This window comes from Homarus americanus, unplaced genomic scaffold, assembly GCF_018991925.1.
Source record: "Homarus americanus isolate GMGI-L3 unplaced genomic scaffold, GMGI_Hamer_2.0 scaffold28, whole genome shotgun sequence".
Taxonomy (NCBI): domain Eukaryota; kingdom Metazoa; phylum Arthropoda; class Malacostraca; order Decapoda; family Nephropidae; genus Homarus; species Homarus americanus.
Window position 1 is genome coordinate 7,197,065 of NW_024742238.1, and position 24,810 is coordinate 7,221,874.

Consider the following 24,810-nt stretch of genomic DNA (forward strand, 5'->3'; position numbering starts at 1 on the left):
ACCAGCGCCGCCCACGGAGCAGGGGTCAACTATCTACCCATGCCTACCTCCGCTATAAAAGACCTGACCTCGTGGTGACCTGTCTCTTTTTACCTACACCAACCAGCAAGCAACACCTCCTCCTCCTCCGCTTCTGCCTGGCGGCCCTCGCTCCCGCCGGCGAGCATGGCGACCCACAAGCTGTCCTTCTCTGAGCACCCTCACCAACCAGCTCTCTCTACATCACGCTTGTAACCACGCTGCCACTTCCCAGCACCAAGCTGCATTGTACATCCAATACAACATGTATACAGAGAGCACATTGTGAGTTTCCTTTCTCCATCCCATCCTGAGTGTGAACCAAACAACCTGTTCCCCACAGTAGGATGATAGGTCTTGGGGTTCAACCCAAGTGCTTTTGTTTTCTCATGTTTGTGTTTCAGCTAATTTTCGTCGTAGGTATTATATTTATGTTAGGTGTTTGTATGTTTAACAAGTGTTGCAATTTTATGCCTTACATTTTCGTGTCTTGTGTCCTAGCCAATGGTGAGGAGTCTAGGGCAGGTACTTGTGTTTCTGCTAAGAACATCCCTTCTGGTTGGTTGATAATAAGCGGACGGCAAGTGACCAATCAGCAGTTGTAGGGGAGAATACCCACTACAATATATTCTAGAATATTCTTACATAATTAATACATCAATATGATCAATATAGTCACGAAAATTTCACTAAATTTGCCTAAATAACTGCAGCATGGGACAGAAAACAATCAAAACACCTAGTTTACAAAACTATAATACGAAATTATGCCTAAGAATTACAGCACGTTTCACAGGAAAAAGATTTTTGTACACCCAGATAACTTGAATATTAGACACCCCAGCTTATTTCACCTGAACATTAGACACCCTAAAGTTAATCTGGGTTAGATCTGGCTAGGTTAGCATTATGTTAAGTTAGGGGTATATTAGTGTTAGATTAACGTTAGGTTAGCATTGGATTAGGTTATAATTATTATTGGTGTCAGGTTAGATTAACTTTAGAATTGGTTCGGTTAGTATTAGATTAGTGCCAGGTTAGGTTAGCGTTAAATTAGGTTAGGTGATCCGTACATCCATATTCCATTTACTCATCCATTCATTATAATCTGCACTGCATAGTATGTAAATCCTTGGCACCGGTAGATATTTCGACCCTTGTGTACGACAGTGTACTTAGGAGGTTGTCATCTCTGCTCAAGGGATTAATACAAATTAACAGAATATAAAGTGAAGACAAATTGATGGCCATCAGTCTAACCTTCAGTAACTTCACCTTAACATTAATATACAGTACGTACATGCAAATACACCATTATACTCATGTTATTGTTATGAGACGTTGTATACATATTAAGATACGAATCACACCGAGGAGAATTTGTATTGCCCAAAAAGGTATGGCGACTTGTACATTGACTTAATGTCTGTTTTCTTGGTGGTTAAGTGAGGGTTGGGTGGTGATGTTGGCGTCGTCCACCGCCTCCTCCACACTGTACACACCCACCTCGTGCACACTTATTTCCTGTCTGCTGATGGTATCCTTGTTATCTTTAGTATGGAGAATTTTTTCCACAAATACTCCGTTGTGATGTTCCATGGGGTGAGTGTAGGATGTAATCATATCAGGGGGCGTGCGTGTAGACGTGTTGTGTGTGGGCGTAGTGGGTGCAGGTGTGACAGTTGAATAGGGAGCAGGACCCAGGAGGGACAGTAGTACGGGAAAGAACACCAGGCCATGATATAGACCGTAAACACACACCGCAAAGAATACCTGAAACACAGACAAGGTAGGGTTTATTATGGTGTTGTGAGAGGATTAAAGACCTCTTAACCAGGCGAAGCTTGAAGAGCTTGCTAATTTTTGCTAATTTAAACATACAGTACATATAATCGTCCTTGCAATTTCATTGTAAATTTTGAGAAAACCAACGTCTATTCCCGTCGTTTTTCAGTTTTTAGGCGATGTATGTTTTTGTAAACGGAACTAAATTTTATTGGTAAGTTGCCTTAGTTTTAAATAAGGTTAACATTTTACTTAACTAATACTGTATCAACATTAATATGTGACTTTAATAAAACTATTCGAATTTCAGAACCAGTTTATCACTAGAGAGAAGTGGTTCCCAACCTTTTCACTCCATGGACCAGAGGAGTAGAATTCTGCAGACCGGGAATTGTAAATAATTTATATTTACAATTTACACAATCCATAATTCCATATACAGTTTCCCGATATATCATTCTATAAATTATAATTAGGGGAAATGTGGTACGGGACAGGACTCTGGTCACCAGAGTAAAGAAAAAAAATGCTTTTGAGATGATTGTTTCAGTAAACATTGGATGCAGCCTCGCAGAGAGGCTCCACTACAGTATGTATACGTGCATACAGTAAATTCATGCCTTCTAATAATCATTACTGAGCATCATGGGCGGTTATAGAAAAAAGGATAACATTATATACAGCAGCGGAACACGAGACAAACGACCTCACTATCCTTCCCAGGCCCACTGACTAAAGAAAATCATCTGCCAAGCCACTTGGTAAGCAGCCGATAGTTACCTGATATTCAATATTTACCAATTAACTGAGCACAGTATTATTATAAATGATTACAGAGTTTAAGAAAATTTTATTTTACTACCTTATTATATTTGAAATTAGGGCCAGTAAAAAAAAATCCGACGGACCGGTAATCTTATGCCACGAACCGGCACCGTTTGTTTTTTTACCCTAGACCCGGAACCACTGCTATAGAAGAATCGAAACATTCTCTAGATGTAATCAAAAGATCCTACTATGAGTAACTTGTGTAATGGTTGTTTGGTTTTGTTTGTCCACGCAGTAAAATAGGAAATCTTACCTTGAAGAAGGTTTGGAAGACGTGTGAGCCTGAGACGGACAAGAAGATGAAGGAGAGGAAGGTGCTGAAGCCGCCGTTGAGGACAGCTGGGCCTATGGTGGTCACAGTTTGCCTGGCTCGCTCGTCTCTGGTGCCAGTCTTGGTCATGAAGGTGTGACCAACATGAGCAGCGTAGTCAACAGACAACCCGATGGCCAAAACCAGATCTATGCAAGAGACTGTGTCGATAGTGAGTCCCCACCAGTGCATGAGAGCCCCCACGTCCACCAGCGTAAACACTACACACACGACCACCATGAAGCTTGTGACAAAACTAGCGATGAGGAGGAGTGTCACCAAGAACACCACCCCCAAGGCGAGACCCATGTTTCGGTACAATTCTTCTGTGATTACCTGGTTTGTTTCCCATTCTCCATAGGCTCTTGACCAAGCTTTAACGTAACTAGTAAAGTTCATGTCTCTTACGACCTTTCTGACACTCTCCATGGCTTGTATTTCTTCTGAGGATGTCGACAGGGAAGTGTGCCTATAATCAATACTAGAGGCAGTCACTGCAGGGGCCGTTTGAGTGCAGTTGAGTTCAGATGAGAAACGGAAGTTCCTAGCCCGGTAAGGTGACCCACTAGGAGAATACAGAAACTGACTCAGTTGGTCCAGAAACTCTTCCTCGGTTTGTTGTGGGTCAGGCACTGCATATCCTTGTTTTCTCCAGTAGTGTTTGTATTTATCGTACCAGCTGTCAACGTCCAATACAGTTTTAGTGTTCTTTAACTGTAAAGTTAATTCTTCAAGTTTTGACAATTCTGAAAGTAAACTTGTATTTCCAAAATACACAGAGCCTTGCTCTCCGGATGAAGGAAAATAATATTTCTGTTTTATAAAAAAATTATAGAGGTAAGAATCCTGAGGAAGGAACCAGACGGGGTCAAACTCCTGTCGTAGGTTAGAGAGTCCCCAGCCAGATACACAGGTAAAAACTACTGTGACAACAAGAATGAGTACCTTTACTGGCGCCAGAAAGAGAAACTTGGCATACACTTCATTGAAGAAAATCTGGCACAGGTCCTTCTGACTGCACTGGTTGGGCGTCCAGTTGTTGAGCTTCCAGCACCAGAAGAGTCCGTGACGTCTGTTCTCCAGCCGTCGCTGGTCGACTGACAGACAAGCCACAAAAAACGTGGCTTGGAAGAAGAAAACTGATGCAATACCAACAGCAGCGTAGATACAGAAGGACCTGAGCGCTGGTAACACAGTTGTACTGCCAACAGCGAATGCAACAAAGTCGGTGACGGAGGTGACGGTGATGGAGACGCCGGCATGTTTTAGGGCACAACCGATACGTTCATCCAACTTTAGCTTCTTTTCTTGTGGGGACAAGTTGTTCCATGCCTGCATGATGACAAACATGTCGTCGATGCCAAGTCCAAGTAACAGGAATGGTAGAATGCTGTTTACAGGTCCATAAGGAATGTTCATAACTGAACAAATTCCATAGGACACACTTACAGCCATCCCCACACAAGAAAGACCAAGAAGAGAGAGTACAGGTCTTTGTTCCACCATGTTGAACTTGCCAAGCATAATAACCACGTATAAAAAAACAACCCCAAAACCAAGACTAAGGTATTGCAAATCGTTTCTAATACTTTCGCCACTGACCTTACCAAAACTGGAAGCGGCCATAAGATGGATAGTAATATTGTCTACATAATCTGTGTAATTCAGGATATTATCGATGAACTGCTGCTCCCACTCATAGGTGGTACTGTCCACTTGCGAGCCGAGCCCACTGTCGAGTTTGTAATCTCCTTTGTCAACGGCTGTGTGGTTTATCTTCGTAAACCAAATATGTCTTGCGGCTCCAGCCTTAACAATCAGTCCGTCTGCATTTCTTTCTATGTTGCCTAAGAATCCAGTAACATTTACTGGGAAGCCGGTCACAATGCTTATGTCTACTGTGTTAATGTCCCTAATGATCTGCTGTTGAGTAAGAGAGCTAATGAAGTCATGGTCATACCCAAATATTTCTAGGATGCTGTTTTCTAAACACACTTGTTCCAGTGACTCCAGGAGCTCACAGTAGTGGTCCCGGGGTAACATTAAACTCCAGTCTAAACCATCGCCATCATCCTCATTATCGTTAACTTGTCTTACATGTCTGATGTCGCTCTTCACAGAGGTTTTCTTGTCAACACTAATCTCTGAATCAGTCACGGATATTTCCTTGATGTCTCGTTTCCGTCTACCAAATAAAGGAATGGACAATGTGGGCACTTTTTCGCAAACATTGTTCCATGTTGCTGAATTAAGTTTGGTTTCGACAACCGTCTCATGAACTCTTAACATCTCTAGAAGAATGTCTTTATCTAGGACATTTTCTGCTTCGTATATGACCAAATGAATTCTGAGGTGGGAGGGAAATTTTTCTTCCAGCCAGTCATTGACTTCAAGAAACTCCGAGTTTTCTGGCGTCCACAATTTGTAGGGCCGCGTCTCCTGGGTGAACTTGGTGATGCCAATGCAGCAGAAGGCGGTGATAACGAGGCAGAAGAGGATAAAGAGGAAGGGTGTTCTCTCGATAGTCTTACCGTAGCTGTAGAAGGCGTGTTCCAACACCTTGATGATGGCGCCGCTCACCTTGGTCAGGATGTTGGACATTGTCTGGCGACGTGGTCTGACAGGCATGGTGCCAGACGTCGATGTAGCCCCCGAGTGGGCCGGTGTGTCGATGGTCTTCATCATGGTGCTTGCCCTATGTGGAAATTTATAGATTAATGCAGGTTATAATTAAGCTATGCTTCTCTAAGCAATAAAAAAAAAAAAATTAATTATCGTACGTAACTAAAAAAATCAAAACTAAATTTGCTTAAAATAATAAATGCGAAGCTTTGTGGCTTATTTGTCACAAAAAGGAATGAAAACCGTGAAATGACAATCCTGTAGGGATTGCAACTCGGCGTGACAATGCACTGGTCATATAATATTATCTCATACAACCAGCTCCTGGAGTCATACGAGAGCTCCCGACCATACAGTGTTTTTTCCTGTCATTATAACCTTTGTCAATTCATATCATTCTGTTTCAAATATATCCAGCCTTTGGCAAAAGCACGAGGGACGAAGCCTTAGAGTTTAGATTTGACAAAAAAGTTTAGTCTGTGCTTTTAATTTGTTCAGGAGAGGCTGAACACATTGGTTTGCATGGCTTGTGACACATGGACTGCACCTGAACATATTCCTGTGTTTTCGGTAAATTTGCGTAAGTGGGCCTAACTCAATTTCTTATTTAAAAACACGTTTTTCGCATTGTTCAGACTATTGTAAGACACTTTTCTTCAATGGGGAACCCACAGTGGGAACCAGGGGTTTTGGGGGGGGAGAAAATCACAACCAAACCTAACTTAACATAAGCCTAAGCTATTCACCGGTGTACTTACCTTAATTAGACTCAGAAGACTCGTAGTTGGGTCCTCGTCATCCACAGGTCGCAATAGCTCTGTGGCTCAAGCGGGTAGCGGGGGTATTCCGAGCTGTGATTGGTTGATCCAAAATCATACCCATGAATCAACGTTCAAAGAACCACTGAGCATGTTTCAGACTCTAACGCATGCGTAATGCAGCATACTAACCAACAAACGGTGATACTGTAGTGGATTCCTCCCCTACAAACGCTGTTTGTCGCTGCCTAGCCGACCCCACGATTTCACCAGCCTGCCCTAGTGGTCTAGGTCAGCAACCAGCGCCGCCTTACACGGCTGAGGTCAACTATTAAGCCACGCCTACCTCCGCTATATAAGACCTCACCTCGTGGTGACCTCTCTCTTTCTACCTACAGCCACCAGCAAGCAACACCTCCTCCTCCGCTCCTGCCTGGCGGCTCCCGCTCCAGCCGGCGACCATGGCGACCCACAAGCTGGTACTCCTCTGAGCACCCACACCAACCAGCTCTCTCTACTCAATGCTTGTAACCATGCTGCCTTCCCAGCACCAAGCTGCATCCAATACAACATGTATACAGAGAGTACATTGTGAGTTTCCTTTCTCCATCCCATCCTGAGTGTGAACCAATATCTAGTACCCCACAAATGGTGACCTCCGGAGATTCGCACTCACACAGGATGGAGGAGAAACTGATCACTCTCCCAATCTTCAAGCAACATGAAAGACTGGCTTACCCACACAGAGGCAGCTCTCATCGGCTCTACAGTTACTGTCTCTACACCGCAGGTTAGACACCCTAGAGCAGCTCTGCTACTCTAAGCAGACAGCTGCTCCTCTTCCTGCCCCAAGCACCACGTCCTACCGACCCCAGCACACCCGTCCTACCTCAAACGCCGCCCCCGGCCCAGCAGTACTCCCTGCCACTGTCCTGGACCCTCCTCCGCTCCTGCCTGGCAGCCCCTGCTCCCGATTCGGCCCATGCTCCTGAGCGGCCCCACACACCCTTTTTTTTTCCTCCCTCAGGTACTCTCTGCAACTGTCCTGCACCCTGCTGCTGTCATAGACCCTCTCCCTGACGCAGCCCCTGCTCCTGACCCAGACCCACACACCCCAGCAGGCGCATCAGAGGACTCTGTACCTGCTGCGAGAGAAGCACAGCATTCATCGCCTCCACAACCCTCCTTCTCCCACAGATCTCGTGTATCTAGACAAAGTTGTCTCCCCTAGCGGCTGGCTCATCCACGCCCTCGCCGTTATGTCTCACATGTGGCATACAACCCAGCCGACAACAAGTCTCCTGCACCGCCCGTTCTGCCTCACATGTGGGATGCAACCCTGCAGACAACAAGTCTCCTACACCGCCTGGAGGGAAGGGGGAGTATTGTAATGGATTCCTCCCCTACAAACGCTGTGTGTCGCTGCCTAGCCGACCCCACGATTTCACCAGCCTGCCCTCGTGGTCTAGGTCAGCAACCAGCGCCGCCTTACACAACTGAGGTCAACTATTAAGCCACGCCTACCCCCGCTATATAAGACCTCACCTCAGCTTGGTGCTGGGAAGTGGCGGAGGAGGAGGAGGTGTTGCTTGCTGCAGCTGTAGCTAGAAGAAGAGGGAGGGCACCACGAGGTCAGGTCTTAAATAGCGGGGGTAGGCGTGGCTTAGTAGTTGACCTCCGTGATGTATGGTGGCACTGGTTGACCTAGACCACGAGGCACACACTGTGGAATTCGCGGGGTCGGCTACTCAGCGACAAACAGCGTTTGTAGGGGAGAAATCCACTACAGTATATTAAAGGATAAACGCAAAGTAAACAAACTTTTATCAATATTTCAAAATTATATAACAAGTTGTGACAAAGGTAAAACACACTAACCCTGGGGTACGTGGTTCAATTAGTTCTGGAAGTCTTAACTTTAAAGTGGGTTAGTACTGTAGTGGTTAGGAATGTGGCCGCCTTGGTGTTGGTGACCTTCAGTTTTTACTCTTGTAATCCCAACTGATTTATAATAGTAAGTAAACACTACTCACACACTGAATACCTTTTTATATGTAAGGCAACAAGTTCCATATACTGTTAATATTCCCTCGTTACTCGAAAAAATTATCACATCACATAGCAGTCTTGATCAATAAGAGACTGGTGTGAGACTGGGTGAGCCTTGACAAGCTGCCGCTGATACCATTTGCGCATGACTGTTATGAGTACTGTACTGACAAACTTCCTTGAAAAATCTGTTTTGCGATTGTTGTTATAATGTTATTACTGTGCTTCAATAACGAATGTATTTAAAGGTGTAGCAAGGTTAGTAATACTAATCCAATCCAGGATAAAACAGACGTAACCGAACGCCCAAGCAGCTAACGAGCTGATCAGTAGTGATGATAGAAAAAAAAGTAAAATCGGAGATAAAACTTAATTTTGTGATAACACTGACATTAAATATATTACATAAATTTATTATTATTTTACTATTATTATTATTGTCATTGTTATTGTTATTATTGTTGTTATTGTTATTATTTTTATTATTATTAGTTATTATTATTGTTATTATTGCTATTATTATTATTGTTATTATTTTATTTTTATTATTATTATTATTGTCATTAATTATTATTATTATTATTGTCATTATTATTAGTTATTATTATTATTGTTGTTATTGTTATTATTATAATTATTATTATTGTTATTATTATTATTATTTCTGTTAGTTATTATTGTTGTTATTATTATTATCGTTCTTATTATTGTTGTTGTTCCTATTATTATTATTATTATTATTATTATTATTATTATTATTATTGTTGTTGTTAATATTATTATTACTATTATTGTTGTTATTATTGTTATTATTTTTATTATCCCACCGTCCTTGGGGCTTGGGGTGGTCAGTACTTATTTTACTGACTGTACACTCCATCAACACATGAAAAACCCAGTCATCTATTGCCAACTTAGCAAGCTTGTGAGCGCTGGATAAACGAAGTTTCCTCTATAGGAAGGAGTAAGAAATTCAAAACACTAAGGGTAAAAGCTCACACTCCAACAAGCAACTTTTACCTAGCCCCTCAATCACCATCCCAAATCATGGGATCAATAGTGATCACTACAGTACAATGGTTGCTCCTCCTGTACGAGGATGATCGACCCAAGGGCCACCTAGGCGTGTATTTGTTTAAGGTGTAGGAGCTGTCGCCAACACAACAACCACACCTCAAGTTAAGGAGTTGCATTACCCAGTGTCAAGGAATTGTCCGAGAAGACCGGACAACTCGCCAACTAAACTGGCTAACCATTACCCCAGAAAAACGATCCACAAATCGATTAACATCCAGGTTTCCAATATTGCTGGGTAGACAGAGGCAAATGGAAAAGAAACTAGCTCATACATAGTTTTACCCTGCCTATGAATCGAACCCTGGGCCACTCACTTGAGGAGAGCATACTGACCATTACACCACAGGTCGCCACAATTTATCACTACATTACCTATGACTACTGTTGTAAGAGGGGGGGGGGTGGGGGTAGCCTATCAATTAGTTTTGTTATTTCTATTTTTTTATCTTATTAAGACAAACCCTACATATGTGTAAGAGGAGTGATTTTTCCTTTTGTAATTTTATTTTCCTATTTCTCTTTTCTGTTAGTATATACTGTAACAGACGGGCAAGGGGGGGACCTAGTTGAGGTTTATAAGCATCTCAGGGGGCACTACTCAGTTGAGTGTCCTTACTTGGAGCTGGCGGACGCTCGCCCCACAAGGGGTCACAGCTCAAGATTGAAGAAGCCGCAAGTCCGGAAAACCGTGAGGGCAAACTTTTTCGGAGTGAGGGTTGTAAACTCTTGGAACAATCTACCAGAGTGTTGTGACGGCACCGAGTGTGAGCTCTTTCAAGAGAAGACTTGACCAACACTGGAGCGGGTTCAGGTACATTCAGGAGCCGGTGCATGCCCAGTACTTGCCAACAGTGCGTGACAGAGACGTGACCTATCGCCCGGGCGGTTAGCGAGCCGACCTTTTGGTGAAGAATATAAAGGAAAAGAGACGTGACCGATCGCCCAAGCAGCTAACAAGCCGATCAGTGGCGAAGAGGATAAAAGTAAAAAAAGTAAAAAAGTATATCACTTCTTTTAATTTCTTTGGTTAATTTTTCTAAGTTATTTTTGTCCCATTTAATTTTCTTATTTATATTATTTTATTTTCTATATTTTTCTACTAATTATTTTCTAAGTTATTATCTATGTACAGTATTTCTTTCAATGTGTTAATTTAGTTAGGTATTTCAATATTCTTTATTTTTCTTTGCTAAATTTTATAAATTTCTTTCAATGTCATTATTTTTTCTTTTTCTTTTTTTCCCTCTTACATTTTCAGTATTTATCAGTGCTTAGTTATGTTCTAGTGAATGAATTAACCTGGGAAACTATAGTACAGTACAGTCAACCCTCACTTTACGCGGTCCCACATTCCGCGTTTCCACGTTTACGCGGTACCCTGCCGAAACCGGAATGCTCACATTCCGCGGTGCGTGTACCCCTTTACGCGGAGAGCGGCGCGAGCAGGGTGCGCACAAGGTCGCCCAGTCATCAAAACATTACCGAGTTCTTCCCCCATCACCCACCACAGCCGGCCCAAGTCAGTGATAGTGATAATGATAGTGAGGATATGGACTTATATGGACTTTGAGGGGTTTGACAAAGAGGTCCTGCAAGCCTCTGTGGTGGATAGTGATACAATTGATACAAGTGATACAGGTGAGGGCCAATAATCTGCCCTCTGCCTCGGAACCAACCCCCCATCCCCGTGTGCCCAGCCATCTTTTCTACCTATGTAAGTGTTAAAAAACCTAATATTATTGATATTTCTCTTAATTATTAATTGTGTGTGCATACCATCATAAAATAAAGAAGTTATTTTTACTAAAACGTAGGTATTGTGTCTGAAAAAGTGGAGTTTGGGGGTCGGCCCGGTCTCTATTTCAATTAATCCCATATGTTATGTTGTTCACTTTACGCGGGCCGCCGTGGGTTGAATTAACCGCGTAAAGTGAGGGTTCACTGTATAGCCTTCATTTACGCGGTCAATTGAACCCGTGGAGGTCCGCATAAAACGAGAAACGCATAAACGAAATAACAGAACATATGGGATGAAATAGAGACTGGGCCGACCCCCAAACTACACTTTTTCCGACACAATACCTACGCTGTAGTAAAAATAACATCTTAATTTTATGATGGTATGCACACACAATTAATATTTAAGAGAAATATCAATAATATTAGGTTTTTTAACACTTACGTTAGTAGAAAAGATGGCTGGGCACACGGGGATGGGGGGTTGGTTCCAAAGCAGAGGGCAGATTATTGGCCCTCACCTGTATCACTTGTATCAATTGTATCACTATCCACCACAGAAGCTTGCAGGGCCTCTTTGTCAAACCCCTCAACGTCCATATCCTCACTCACTGACTTTGGCCGGTTGTGGTGGGTGGCGGGTGAAGAACTCGGTAATGTTTTGTTGACTGGGCAACCTTGTGCGCACCCTGCCTGTGCCGCTTCCCGCGTAAATGATGGAATGAACCGTGTAACTAAAAATTTTTGGTCTGGCAAGGTGCCGCTTAAATGACCAAATGCGTAAACCAAATCCGCGTAAATCGAGACTATACTGTATACTTACACGGTAGACTGCCACCACCTAGGCTTTAATAAGAATATAACTGGTATCATTAAAATGTTAGGTAGCGTGGTAGCAAGCTTAGGCACATGGGTTACAGTGTTCATTTTCTGAGAAGCAGTTGTTAGAAGGAAAGGAACGGTGATACAATTTACTAATTCAATATTTATTAAAGTCAAATGTGAATAAGATGACAATTTTGGGCCACTAGGTCTTACTTTATATGTAACATAATAGATCTTCGATTAACATTCAACATTTTATACCTCATTAAGGGTGTTATATTATTTCTTTGACAATAAAAATGGTCATTTTACACACTTGCCAATAGCACAGATATTAATACAGTACTGTGCTGTAATTTACAACTCAATAGTTCAATTTTAATTAAACTTTTCACCAGTTGAGCAATAAGTATTGACCCCAAGACTAAATATTGTACAGTACTTGTATTTTGCTTACAAATTAACTGCATATTCAAGGCAACAGAGCCAGGCTGACGTAGTATCATCAACATCTCTGGGCGCCTTTCTTGTTCAGAACATTTTCATACCAGGTACATTGATCTCATATTCATTCATCTGATTGGCAGGTCATGATGGTAGAGCCAATATCGAGCCAGCAGCATTAATGAAGATCTTTCATAGGCAGACATTATCCCGGCTGTGTCAAGATGCAAAGAGGAGCCCTGCTTTATTGCAGGTGGTTAGCCTTGATTACTTTCAATGATGTGTAATGCACAGGCAGTCTCTCACAAGCACATGAAGGCTTTGCCCTCACTCACAAGAGAAACCTGCAGTGGATAGTTTCATCATGCCTTCATGCAAACCATAGATGATTTTCTGAATTTGTTCAATTCTCATTTTTTTTTTGTATATAGTTGTCCCAGTTGTCTTAAAAACTTGCGTAAACACCTAAATTAAAGGCTCTAGTATATTGTACTGTACATTATGTGGATGTGATGCTGTATTGTGTATCAGACAATAGTAAAACAGATTTGAGATTTAGTGGTGGACAGGGGTATAGTTGCCATAACAGAACACATTTTTACAGCAGTGAAAATAGGTTCTAAATACATGACTACCCATTGGGGACAGCACAGTGCAGTATATAAAAAGTACTAAGCCTTCAGTAAACAAGGAGGGAGAGTTTAACCAGCATTACACTTGATTGCCTTCATTTCTTTAACCTCTATGGCTAGTTAACCATTTACAGCTAGGTGGACTGGGAGGGGCCAATGATCAAACCTTTAACCCTCAAGACAAGAGGGGAGTATACTGTGTAGTCATGGGTGTAAGGGATAAGTAGTCTCTGGGGAGTTCAGCTGTTTGTACCCAACAAGAACGACGTCGCTCAGAGTGACATTAACAGAACATAAAATTATTGAGCTAGCACAGATGTATACAACCATACCAGCAGTCCAAAAAATTCTTTTGTAAAATAATTTGAGTTTGTTTTGCCTTCTAATCCCATTTTCCTCCCTTTTTAATTTTTCTCTCAATGACACACTGTATTCACTTGATACCCACACCACTTTACAGCAGTAAAAATAAATCGCTAACAGTTACACAATACCAACTGAGCTATTACTCAGATCCCTTACAACCAGAAAAATGGAAAAAGACTAATCCTGTAGCACAGTATAAGATACCATAATGATACAGGATTTACAAAAAATAAAATAAAATAAGTATTTTTTGATATCAAATTACCATCTCTGAAATAACCAACTTCATACTGTACAGCACAGTACTTCCATAATCATTTTTATACAGCATATTCAAGACATTGAAAAACTAAGTTTCCGTTTTGGTTTGGTAGAAACACAGAATTTGGATTTCTCGTTTTCTTTAACCACGATTTTTACCTAATTCATAAGGTAATGTTTGGGTGGCCACTGAAGGGGGCTTTTCTTGCCATTACACAATAACCACCAAAGGCAAAGCTGTATTGCTTAATTATCATTATTTCTTTTGTAAGAAATGTACAGAAACCTTTTTAATGAATGGACACGTAATACAGTTAAATCATTAACAGTTCAGAGGTTAAACAGTCATTTCTGATGCATTAGAATTACTGTACAGTACAGTACTTACAACTCGCACCATACAAACAAAACAAGTAACCCATTCATAGGGAAGATGTATAAATACCTATGTGGCTATGGGAAGGACACAACTTACAGCAGCTAAACATTGCCTAGGACAGCTTCTGTTCTTTTACTGTCATGTACAATGATGAAGCAGGGAATATTTTAAAAGATTTTATACAGTTTCAATACTTTACAACTGGACCCAGTAAAACAACTTGTACAAACCACTAGTTTTAAAATTGCATGAAAATTGAGGAGAGGTAATATTGGACACCTGTGAACATTTAAAACACCATAAAAAAAAACTTTATAAACCACATACTGTACTTCTTCATAGGATGATCAAAGTTTCATTTTATATATCTGGTAGCTACATTACTTACTGTAAATAATAAGACAACCTCCTTTCAAAAAATAACTACTATAAATTTAAGTCTCATAATAATAACATGGGGGGGACCTCACATTTATGGACAGTATATAATGTAACGATGAATTTCTCTTCAATACTGTTACGACCGTGTCGTATTTTTCTATTTTTTTTTTTTTTATATATAACATGCTTCCATGTTGCTCCATATTATACCTCTAATGATGTTATATTTACTATTATATAATCTAGTCACCTTACCCTGTGCTGTTAAGGTTTTAACTGTTATTATTTGTTCAAGCCCATCTTATTTTTTCATTTAGTAATGTAACAAGCATTCTTTGTTCTCTAACGACCATCTGCATCATTAAACGACCCACCGGTGGGTCGCACTGGTGGAAAAAGGCCATATATATAGTAGTCCACCAACTGACGGTTGGCAGTCCAGTCCTCCTTGTCATTTAGTTCACATTGTTTTGGGTGACACTCGTCACCTGTTACTTATACTTAATTTATTTGTGTTGTTCCTGTCGCCACCAATGTGGTATATCTATGTGAGTACCTATTTATGTCTCTATTTATGTCCATCAGTATTTGCTTAGTTACATTTAAGTAATTCAGTGTTGTTTCACGTTAGTTAATAATCAGTGTTAGTTTTTATATGTTTATGCAGTGTTAATGTAATCCAATGCTTTATTTTTATTCTTTTGATGTTTCGATGTTTAGTATCATTTGTGTCTTAAAAGTTTCGATGGTGAATCAATTTGTTGTGACAGCCTACGAGGCTCTTTATTGTGTTAATATTTAATTAATTAAATTCTTAAAGGTTTACTGTATTTATTTTTATTCCCTTTTAATTTACTTCTTTTTTTTTGTTTGGTTACGCCTAGAACCTGGATATTTAAGTAAATTAAGAGACGGCGTAACAATACATATAAAATACTGTCCATAAATGTGAGGTCCCCCATGTTATTATTATGAGACTTAAATTTATGAACAGACACAAAATACAGGTTGGACATAACAAATTCGGGAAGCTTGGGACCAGACCGGTTCTGGATTAGCGAAAATTCCGAACCATCAAAGCCGAGGTTAAACAAGGCAAAATAATACATAAAATGTACTATTACTCTCTAATTTCTTCAGTATAGACATCTTTTTAAAAATAGTTAATGGCACCTGCTTACGTTTAGATTTGTTCGCTGTTCATAAGTGTCAAGAAATTCTATATTTATTAAAACAATGTCTCCTTAGTTTCAAATTAGCCTTCTACCTAGTATGCATTACAGTATAGTCTCATTTTATGCGGTCAATTAAACCCATGGAGGTCCGCGTAAAACGAGAAACGCGTTAACGAAATAACGGAACATATGGGATTAATTGAAATAAGAGACTGGGCCGACCGCCAAACTACTCTTTTTCCGACACAATACCTACGTTGTATTAAAAATAACATCTTAGTTTTATGATGGTATGCACACACAATTAATATTTAAAAGAAATATCAATAATATTAGGTTTTTTAACACTTACGTTAGAAGAAGAGATGGCTGCGCTCACAGGGATGGGGGGTTGGTTCCGAAGCAGAGGGCAGATTATTGGCCCTCACCTGTATCACTTGTATCAATTGTATCACTATCCACCACAGAGGCTTGCAGGGCCTCTTTGTCAAACCCCTCAAAGTCCATATCCTCACTATCACTGACTTGGGCCGCCTGTGGTGGGTGGTGGGTGAAGAACTCGGTAATGTTTTGTTGACTGGGCGACCTAGCACGCACCCTGCCTGCACCGCTTCCCGTGTAAATGATGGAATGTACCGCGTAACTAATAATTGCCGCATCTGGCCAGGTGCCGCGTAAATGACCAACGGTGTAAAGGAGATCCACGTAAATCGAGACTATACAGTACTGTACATTAAGAGCAAAAAAACTAATATTAGTGAAAAAATAATATACTTGTACAATAATGCCAAGGCCTGCCATAGGATAGATGGATCATAGTATAGTACAGTATTCAACAACTTTGTAATGATCAAAATTTTTTAACATAATTTCAAATATATGGCGAGTAAACTACAGTACGCTGTATTCATTTTCATAATTTTCAAAAGGAGTTGCAGGAGATAAGGACCACGGTGGATGGAAACTATGGAATGGATGATATGAGCTTCTTGATGGGACCAGGCCATTCAAAATTTACAGGGGGGTTATCTTAGTTTGTTGACTTATATTGTTAACTACAGTATGGTATTAGCATAGATCTATTGAGGAAGATTGGTTGGAAGGTTGGTGAAAGCTATTGACTCTAGAATTGTGGATGGGCAGTAACACTATCAGCACCTATGTAAAATAAGCCCTGCTGTGCATAGCAAACTTTCTGTGACTGAAGTTTTCTTACGAGTTACAATAAAATAATCTTATCTACTGAACTACAGCACCTCAGGATAAAAACTGGCAAGACTTCTATGAATGAACACTGAAACACTAAGTGACTTTTTGAGTTCCAAAAAGTACGGATATCTAAACTGATGAACAGAACAAAACATAAACATTATGAATTAAATATTAAAAGATACTGCAAATTTTTTTATTTGATCTGAAAGTACTGATCAGAAAACAAACATTATTTAAACCATAGCAGTAATAAAGTACAAACAATTACTATCATGATGAGAAATATCCCTAAAATAATGTATCAGATTCACACCTACCTAATACTGCAACAACAATGTCCTCACCAATAAGGACAGTCTACACCACCATAACAGTTTACACACTAGATACTTGCATTAATGCTGCTTTATTTCCACAAGTGCTGGCTGCAAGAAAATGAAGGTAATGTAATCTCAAGTCAAATCTAAAACAACTATTGTATTGTTCTGCACTGAAACCTCCATATAACAGACTTCTCTCTCCAAATAATCCATTAGTTGGGGAATTCACATTTAATGGACCCTCGATATAATTTGGGGAATTCACATTTAATGGACCCTCGATATAATGGACTTTCTTCTCCATATACAGTATTTCGTTAGATGGAGGTTTCACATCTAAAATATCCTCGGTATACTCTGTACACAAGTTACCAGGAAAATGCTTAACCCCTTGTGTATGGGTCTCTCTGTGAACTGAATAAAATCTTGAGGCAACAGCCAAATTAAAAATAGTGGGGTCTCTGTAGTGAAGACCTTAATGGAGATAATCTACAAAACCCTTGTGTATGGGTCCCCCTCTGAGCTGAATAAAATCGTTTGGCATTAGCCAAATAAGATATTAAAAGTGGCATCCCCAAGGTGAAGAGATTAACACATTACTGTATGGTACTGTAAGCTGCACAACAATAATTTTAACTAAAACTTCAAAGGTGCATAAATTGTATTACAAATACTTAAAAATTCTACCCAAAGACAATGTAAGGTACATACAGTCACCACAAAAATTCCATCGCCTCTCTTCCTGAACCACGAATCCCGAAATTCAGACTCATGAATCTGAACCATTTATGGACAGAGAAATGCATCAGTCTACTACTTCAGGTTCACGAGTCTGAATTTCGGGGTTTGTGGAACAGCAGGAGAGGTGACAGGACTTTTGTGGGTGACTGTACATTTAACTTTAAACAGCTTCACTTGCAAACATCTTCTCTTATTCTACTCTAAAGTATCTAATTCATCACTACTCCCTGGCTTACCATTTGTAACATTAAGATTTGTACTTTTATCATCAAGTGACCCATTATTCATGGGTTTAGAGATATTTTCCTGAGATTCATGCACAACATCTTCATTTCTCTCCAGCTGACATCGCTGCCGATTCTCTGGACACATTTCCTCAGTCACCTCTAGTTCAGTTTCACTGTGAGCACTTGGGTATGCTGCTGGTCCAATTAGTGACAGCAAAACAGGAAGAAAAACTAGTCCATGGAATAGCCCGTACAGTACCACAGCAAAGAAAATCTGTAAAAAAAAAAAAAAAAAAATTAATCAGCATTTCAATTATGATACAACAGAAAATCATAAAAAATTACACCTACAATGTAACACCATAAAGGGCTTAGGAGTTGTAAGGCTTGACTACCAGTTGGCACCACCAATAAAGACAGTCAAGGCGAGTGTCAACACAGTCAAGCTTTGTTAACATTCACCCAAAAGGAACAGAAAAAATTACTCTTTGATAAGTGTTTTTCATTTAACAAATGAGTTTGAGTTAAAGAACTTAAAATAAAAGCAATTATCACTAAATAAGTTGTATGATTATAGTGTACAGTAGTACAGTATCCATAATTATAACACATTTCACATATCTAACCTAAGCTACCCTAACCAAAATAAAGGTTAATTAAAAATTTACCATTTCTTAGTTTCTTCTTTTCCTAGCAAAAACTTTTTTTCACTATTTCTCTTTTCCAAATATTAAAAAAAATACTAACTTACTGTTTTAAAGTGCTTACCTTATACAGTAGAGTATAGGCTGTCAAGAGTGGTTTAAAAGAAGTGGGGGGGGGGGAGCACAAGAGGTGTGTGATGTCCCCTTATTTACTTGATGCCAATATGGATGGAATAATATGAGAATTGAGAGTAAGAATGGCTGACTGCAGAGTGCCAATATATCAAGGTGACAGAGTGGTAGTTAATGGATCATTTCCCTAATGAAATATGAAATAATTTTGACCAATACTGTACTGTAATCAGAACTGGGCAGTGATGTATTTAACATTATTCAAATATGTATTTAAATACATAATATATTTAAAAGACAAACAGTAAATTACTGAGCATTTTTTTTACATTTATCTTTCTATGCACGAGAAATTATAAAACATACCTTAAAGAAAGTAGTAAAGACATGTGAGTCAGAGTTGGCCAAGAAGATGAAGGCGAGGAAGGTGCTGAAGCCGCCGTTAAGTACCGCTGGACCGATGGTGGCTACAGTGACTCTTGCACGGTCATCCCTCATACCTCTCTTGGTCATAAATGTATGGCCGACGTGAGCAGCATAGTCTACACAAAGACCAATGGCGAGGACAATGTCAATGCATGAAACAGTGTCTAAGGTGAGGCCCCACCAGTGCATGAGAGCCCCCACATCCACAAGAGTCAACACCACACACAGCAACACCATCAAACTCGTTTTTAAATTGGCAATCAGAATAAGAGTCACAATAAATACTACCATCATGGCCAGTCCCATATTCTGATACAGTTCCCTCTCAATAATTTTGTCTGTTTCCCATCCACTGTATATTCTTGCAAATGGCTGTACATAGCCACTGAAATTCAAGCTTTGTACTATAGACTTGAGATCATTCATTGCTCTAATTTGCTCCCGTGACCCTGAAAGCAGGCGATGTTTATATTCTATACTTGTTGCCAGGATTGGGGGAGAGGGTTCTGTGCAGTTTAAAGTGCCGTTGAAATGGAAATTCCTAACACGGAATTTTGACCCACTCGGAGAATAAAGAAATATTCCCAGTTGGTCAAGAAACATCTCTTCAGTTTCATCTGGTTCTGGCACGAAATAGCCTTGCTTTTCCCAATACTTCTTGTAGTTCAAGTACCAGCTGTCAACTTCACTGATATATTCACTTTCCTTCATTAGTGTCATTAGCTCCTCAATCTTTGGTAGCTCATCAAAGTAATTCATTTTGCCAAAATAAATCATGCCCATTTCACCTGAAGCTGGATAATAAAACTCTTGCTTCATAAAGAATTTGAAGAGATAAGAACTCTGTGGAAGAAACCAGATGGGGTTGAACTCTTGCCGGAGATTTGAAAGACCCCATCCAGACACTGCAAAGAGAACAGCTGTCAAAAATAGTACGACTATCTTCACAGGTAATTTAAAAAGGTATTTAGCATATACACCATTAAAGAAGGTCTGGCACAGATCTTTTTGACTACATTGGTTGGGAGTCCAATTCTTTAGTTTCCAGCACCATAGGAGCCCATGCCGATGATCTTCCAACCTTCGTTGATCTAGTACAAACCATGCCACAAAGAAAGTGGCTTGAAACACATAAACTGCAGCAATACCTACAGCAGCATATAGGCAAAAGGATCTTAGCGCTGGTAGAACCGTCCCACTACCTATGGCAAAGGCAGCAAAGTCCGTCAAGGATGTCACTGTAATGGAGACACCAGCGTGCTTGAGAGTAAATCCAATTCGATCTGTGAGCTTCTGTTTTTTCTCCTGCTGACTGAGGTTATTCCAGGCTTGCATTATCACAAACATATCATCAATACCAAGACCAAGGAGAAGAAACGGTAGAACATTATTGACTGGTCCAAATGGCACATTAAACATGGAACATATCCCGTACGAGACAAAAATTGACATCACAACACAAACTAATCCCATTAATGATAATAAAGGTCGCTGTTCTACCATATTAAACTTTCCTAACATGATCTGGACATATATGAACACTACACCAAAACCAACGGCCAAATACTGTGCATCTCCTGTTATTGTCTCTTCACTAATCATACCAAAGCTCGATGCTGCCATGAGATATAGAGATACATTATCTGGTCTCTCGCTTTCATTCAACACAGCTTTTATGAGTTCTTTTTCCCACTGAAAGCTAACAGTATCTACTTCCATACCAGTTCCCCCATCATCCATGAAGTCACCAGCAACAATTGCTGTTTGGTTGATGTGTGTGATCCACAAGTGCCTCGATGCTCCAGCTTTTATCACTCGGCCATCACTATCGTGCTCTGTTTTTCCCAGAAACTTAGTAAAGTTTGTTGGAAATCCAAACACAGCACTTGTTTTAACACTGTTTATGTCATCAATAATCTGAGCAGGTGTAAGGTCACTGATTTTATTGTGATCATACCCCCAAATTTCAAGGATGCTGTTCTCTATGCATTCTTGCTTCATGTTCTCCACAAAGCTACAGTAAGATTCTCTACCAAGAATAGTACTCCAATCTAACCCACTGTCTTCTTCCTCCTCTCGCTTTATTCTCAGAGAAGCATGGGGGTGAATATTCTGTCCAGATACTATTTCTTGGCCAATGCTCCGCTTTCTACGACCAAGGAAATTTCCAAAGAATGAGGTCTGTATAACTGGCATTTTGGCACAAACTGAGTCCCATGTTGCATCAGTTGTTGTGGCACCGGCAACAGCATCATGTACCCTAAGCATCTCTAACAATACACTTTTATCCAACACATTCTCTGCCTCATAAATAGCAATGTGCATTCGAAACTCTGCTGGATAATTTTCCTTTTGCCACTCCATAACTTTGATAAAGTCGGAATCCTGGGGAATCCAGAGTTTAAATGGTCGTTCTTCCAGTGTAAAATTAATCAAGCCTACAGAGGAGAAGGCTGTTACTATCAAACATACACAAATAAAAACAGCTGGGTGCTGAGCGATTGCAGTGCCAAAAGTGTAGAAGGCATTTTCCAAACCATTAATGATGATTAAACTGACATAACTTAACACATTCCCTGGTTTCATCTTGACTTTAACTTTGTTGACAGAGTCTGTTGTACTGGCCTTCATGATGACTTGTTCACTCCATGAACTTCCTGAGAAAAAATAAATAAAAAAATTACTATATGTATTAAATACTGTACAATCAAACACTTCAAGCAATATACTGTACATTCACAAACCCGAAGAATTTTTCATATTTTTATCACACATTCTTGGAATAAATGAATTTGGCATTGGTACATGCAAGGGCAGTATTTCTATTAAATAAGATAAACCAATGTAACCTACCTTACCTTACCTTCCCTAACCTAATCTAGGATGGAAGTTAAGTAGTCTGTCCTCATGAGTAATTAGTGCGTGTGATCAATGTACGTACAGGTGTTGCTAGTGTGTGATCAATACACAGGTGTTGCTAGTGTGTGATCAATACACAGGTGTTGCTAGTGTGTGATCAATATACAGGTGTTGCTAGTGTGTGATTAATGTACAGGTGCTGCTAGTGTGTGATCAATGTACAGGTGTTGATAGTGTGTGATCAATGTACAGGTGTTGCTAGTGTGTGATCAATACACAGGTGTTGCTAGTGTGTGATCAATACACAGGTGTTGCTAGTGTGTGATCAATACACAGGTGTTGCTAGTGTGTGATCAATACACAGGTGTTGCTAGTGTGTGATCAATATACAGGTGTTGCTAGTGTGTGATTAATGTACATACAGGTGTTGCTAGTGTGTGATCAATGTACAGGTGCTGCTAGTGTGTGATCAATGTACAGGTGTTGATAGTGTGTGATCAATGTACAGGTGATGATAGTGTGTGATCAATGTACAGGTGCTGCTAGTGTGTGATCAATGTACAGGTGATGATAGTGTGTGATCAATGTACAAACAGGTGTTGCTAGTGTGTGATCAATGTACAGGTGCTGCTAGTGTGTGATCAATGTACAAACAGGTGTTGCTAGTGTGTGATCAATGTACAGGTGCTGCTAGTGTGTGATCAATGTACAAACAGGTGCTGCTAGTGTGTGATCAATGTACAGGTGCTGCTAGTGTGTGATCAATGTACAGGTGCTGCTAGTGTGTGATCAATGTACAGGTGCTGCTAGTGTGTGATCAATGTACAGGTGATGATAGTGTGTGATCAATGTACAGGTGCTGGTAGCCTGTGTGGCGCATCCATGACAAACCCCCAACGGACAAACCCCAGTGGACAAAACCCCAATGGACAAAACCAAACCCATTATATGAAAAGTGGACAAAACCCCAGTCTTGTGAACCTGTGTTCTGATCGTCAGTCAGAATCTAAGAGTGTAGAGGAGTTCCTGCAGGGTGTTGGTTTATGTATTCGATTCAAAGAAACTGATATATTGTCATGAATCCACGAAAAAAAGTCACAAGAAAAAAAGGCCACTGAAAAAAGACACGGAAAAAACCCAACCTAACTTAACTTAACCTAACCTACGTGCAATGCCATCATATATATATAATATATATATATATATATATATATATATATATATATATATATATATATATATATATATATATATATATATATATATATACATAATGTGTTTGCAAACATAAGTGTTTTATTTTATATATGAGACTGGGGTTTTGTCCACTTTTCATATAATGGGTTGGGGTTTTGTCCACTGGGGTTTTATGTCCGTTGAGGTTTTGTCCGGAGATCTGTGTGGCGGCTAACGAGCCGATCAGGGGTCCGACTAATTACCGAAATGTACCCAAATGGTCCTACATGAATAAATCGGACTGCCAATCACTTCTCGACTAGTATTTGGTGTCACGAAGTCACAAAAAATTGGTAAACTTAATTTAATCTGAGTTAATAGATCAAGTGCATGTACCTAACCTAACCTAACACAACTCAGATTAAATTAAGTTTACCAATTTTTTGTGACTTTATGACACCAAATAATAATCGAGAAGTGATTCACAGCCCGATTTACGCTTGTAGGATCATTATTTGACTTCATTGCAGCTACATTTGGGTACATTTGGGTAATTAGTCGGACCGGCCGATCAGTGATGAAGAGGATCAAAGTAAAAAGTAAAAAAGTGATGAATGTAAAGGTGTTGCTAATGTGTGTGATCAATGTATAGGCGTTGCTAGCATGTGTAATCAATGTTACACTAGTGTGTGATGAATGCAATTGTGTTGCTAGTGTGATAAAAGTTGACAAAACAGTAAACCTTATAGTTCAGTCGTCCATAACATTACCCCAAAACCAGGCCTCCGGAAAACTACTTTTACTTTTATCCTCTGCAGTGACAATATTTACGTTATGAAAAGGGCAAAACAGATTCATCAACAATAATATTAAAATTTGTACAAGTAATAGAATGTGACTAGTGTTGCAGAAGATAACTAGTAAAGACAAGACAACAAAAGCAGACGACAGTGAAGAGGATAAAAGTAAAAGACTGCTCACAAATCTACATAAACAATTGTATTTTATATTTACAAATCAAGTTTAATGTGATGATACCTCACCTTATTCCAAAACTTCTCACACTTGAGGTAGCCCACGCAGTAAAACAAAACTGAGAAATAGGAGCCACATGACTACTGTGGGATCACCCAACTAAATTGACCTTTCCCGACACAGTACGAGTCACGAGTGATGGAGTAACACACACTCACAGTATACTATATACTTCTCTAATGGTGGCTGATTGACTGAGTGTATTATTTCACCATTTATCAGCTTACTAGCCGTTCAACTCATTGGTCAGTTTTCTTTTTGTTACTCGCGGGAGAAAACAGTAAAGGGGTAGACAACGCCTACCACCAGAAGGAATTGTCCGATTTGGTTGAGTTTTTTCTACACTCTACTATATATCAAACACTGGGGTACGAGTGACACCACTAGGATC

At 40.0% G+C, this 24,810-nt stretch overlaps 1 protein-coding gene across 1 annotated transcript; it reads right to left on the bottom strand.

Moving 5' to 3' along the window:
- Positions 1 to 251: 251 nt before the first annotated feature.
- On the bottom strand, positions 252 to 24,810 carry LOC121876572. Its single transcript, XM_042381774.1, has 6 exons — positions 24,428 to 24,810; positions 19,290 to 22,006; positions 18,119 to 18,421; positions 8,200 to 8,237; positions 2,885 to 5,636; positions 252 to 1,791 (listed from the first exon to the last, which is right to left on the bottom strand). The coding sequence occupies exons 2-6, from the start codon at positions 21,978 to 21,980 to the stop codon at positions 1,438 to 1,440; spliced, it is 6,138 nt and encodes a 2,045-aa protein (XP_042237708.1). The 5' UTR covers positions 21,981 to 22,006; positions 24,428 to 24,810; the 3' UTR covers positions 252 to 1,437.

Coding starts and splice junctions, on each gene's coding strand:
- LOC121876572 (XM_042381774.1), bottom strand. CDS start 21,980: ATGAAGGCCAGTACAACAGACTCTGTCAACAAAGTTAAAGTCAAGATG. Junction 8,238..18,118: donor ATGAATTAGATACTTTAGAG/TAGAATAAGAGA, acceptor CCCACTTTAAAG/TTAAGACTTCCAGAACTAAT. Junction 5,637..8,199: donor ATTGAACCACGTACCCCAGG/GTTAGTGTGTTT, acceptor ATTTCCACATAG/GGCAAGCACCATGATGAAGA.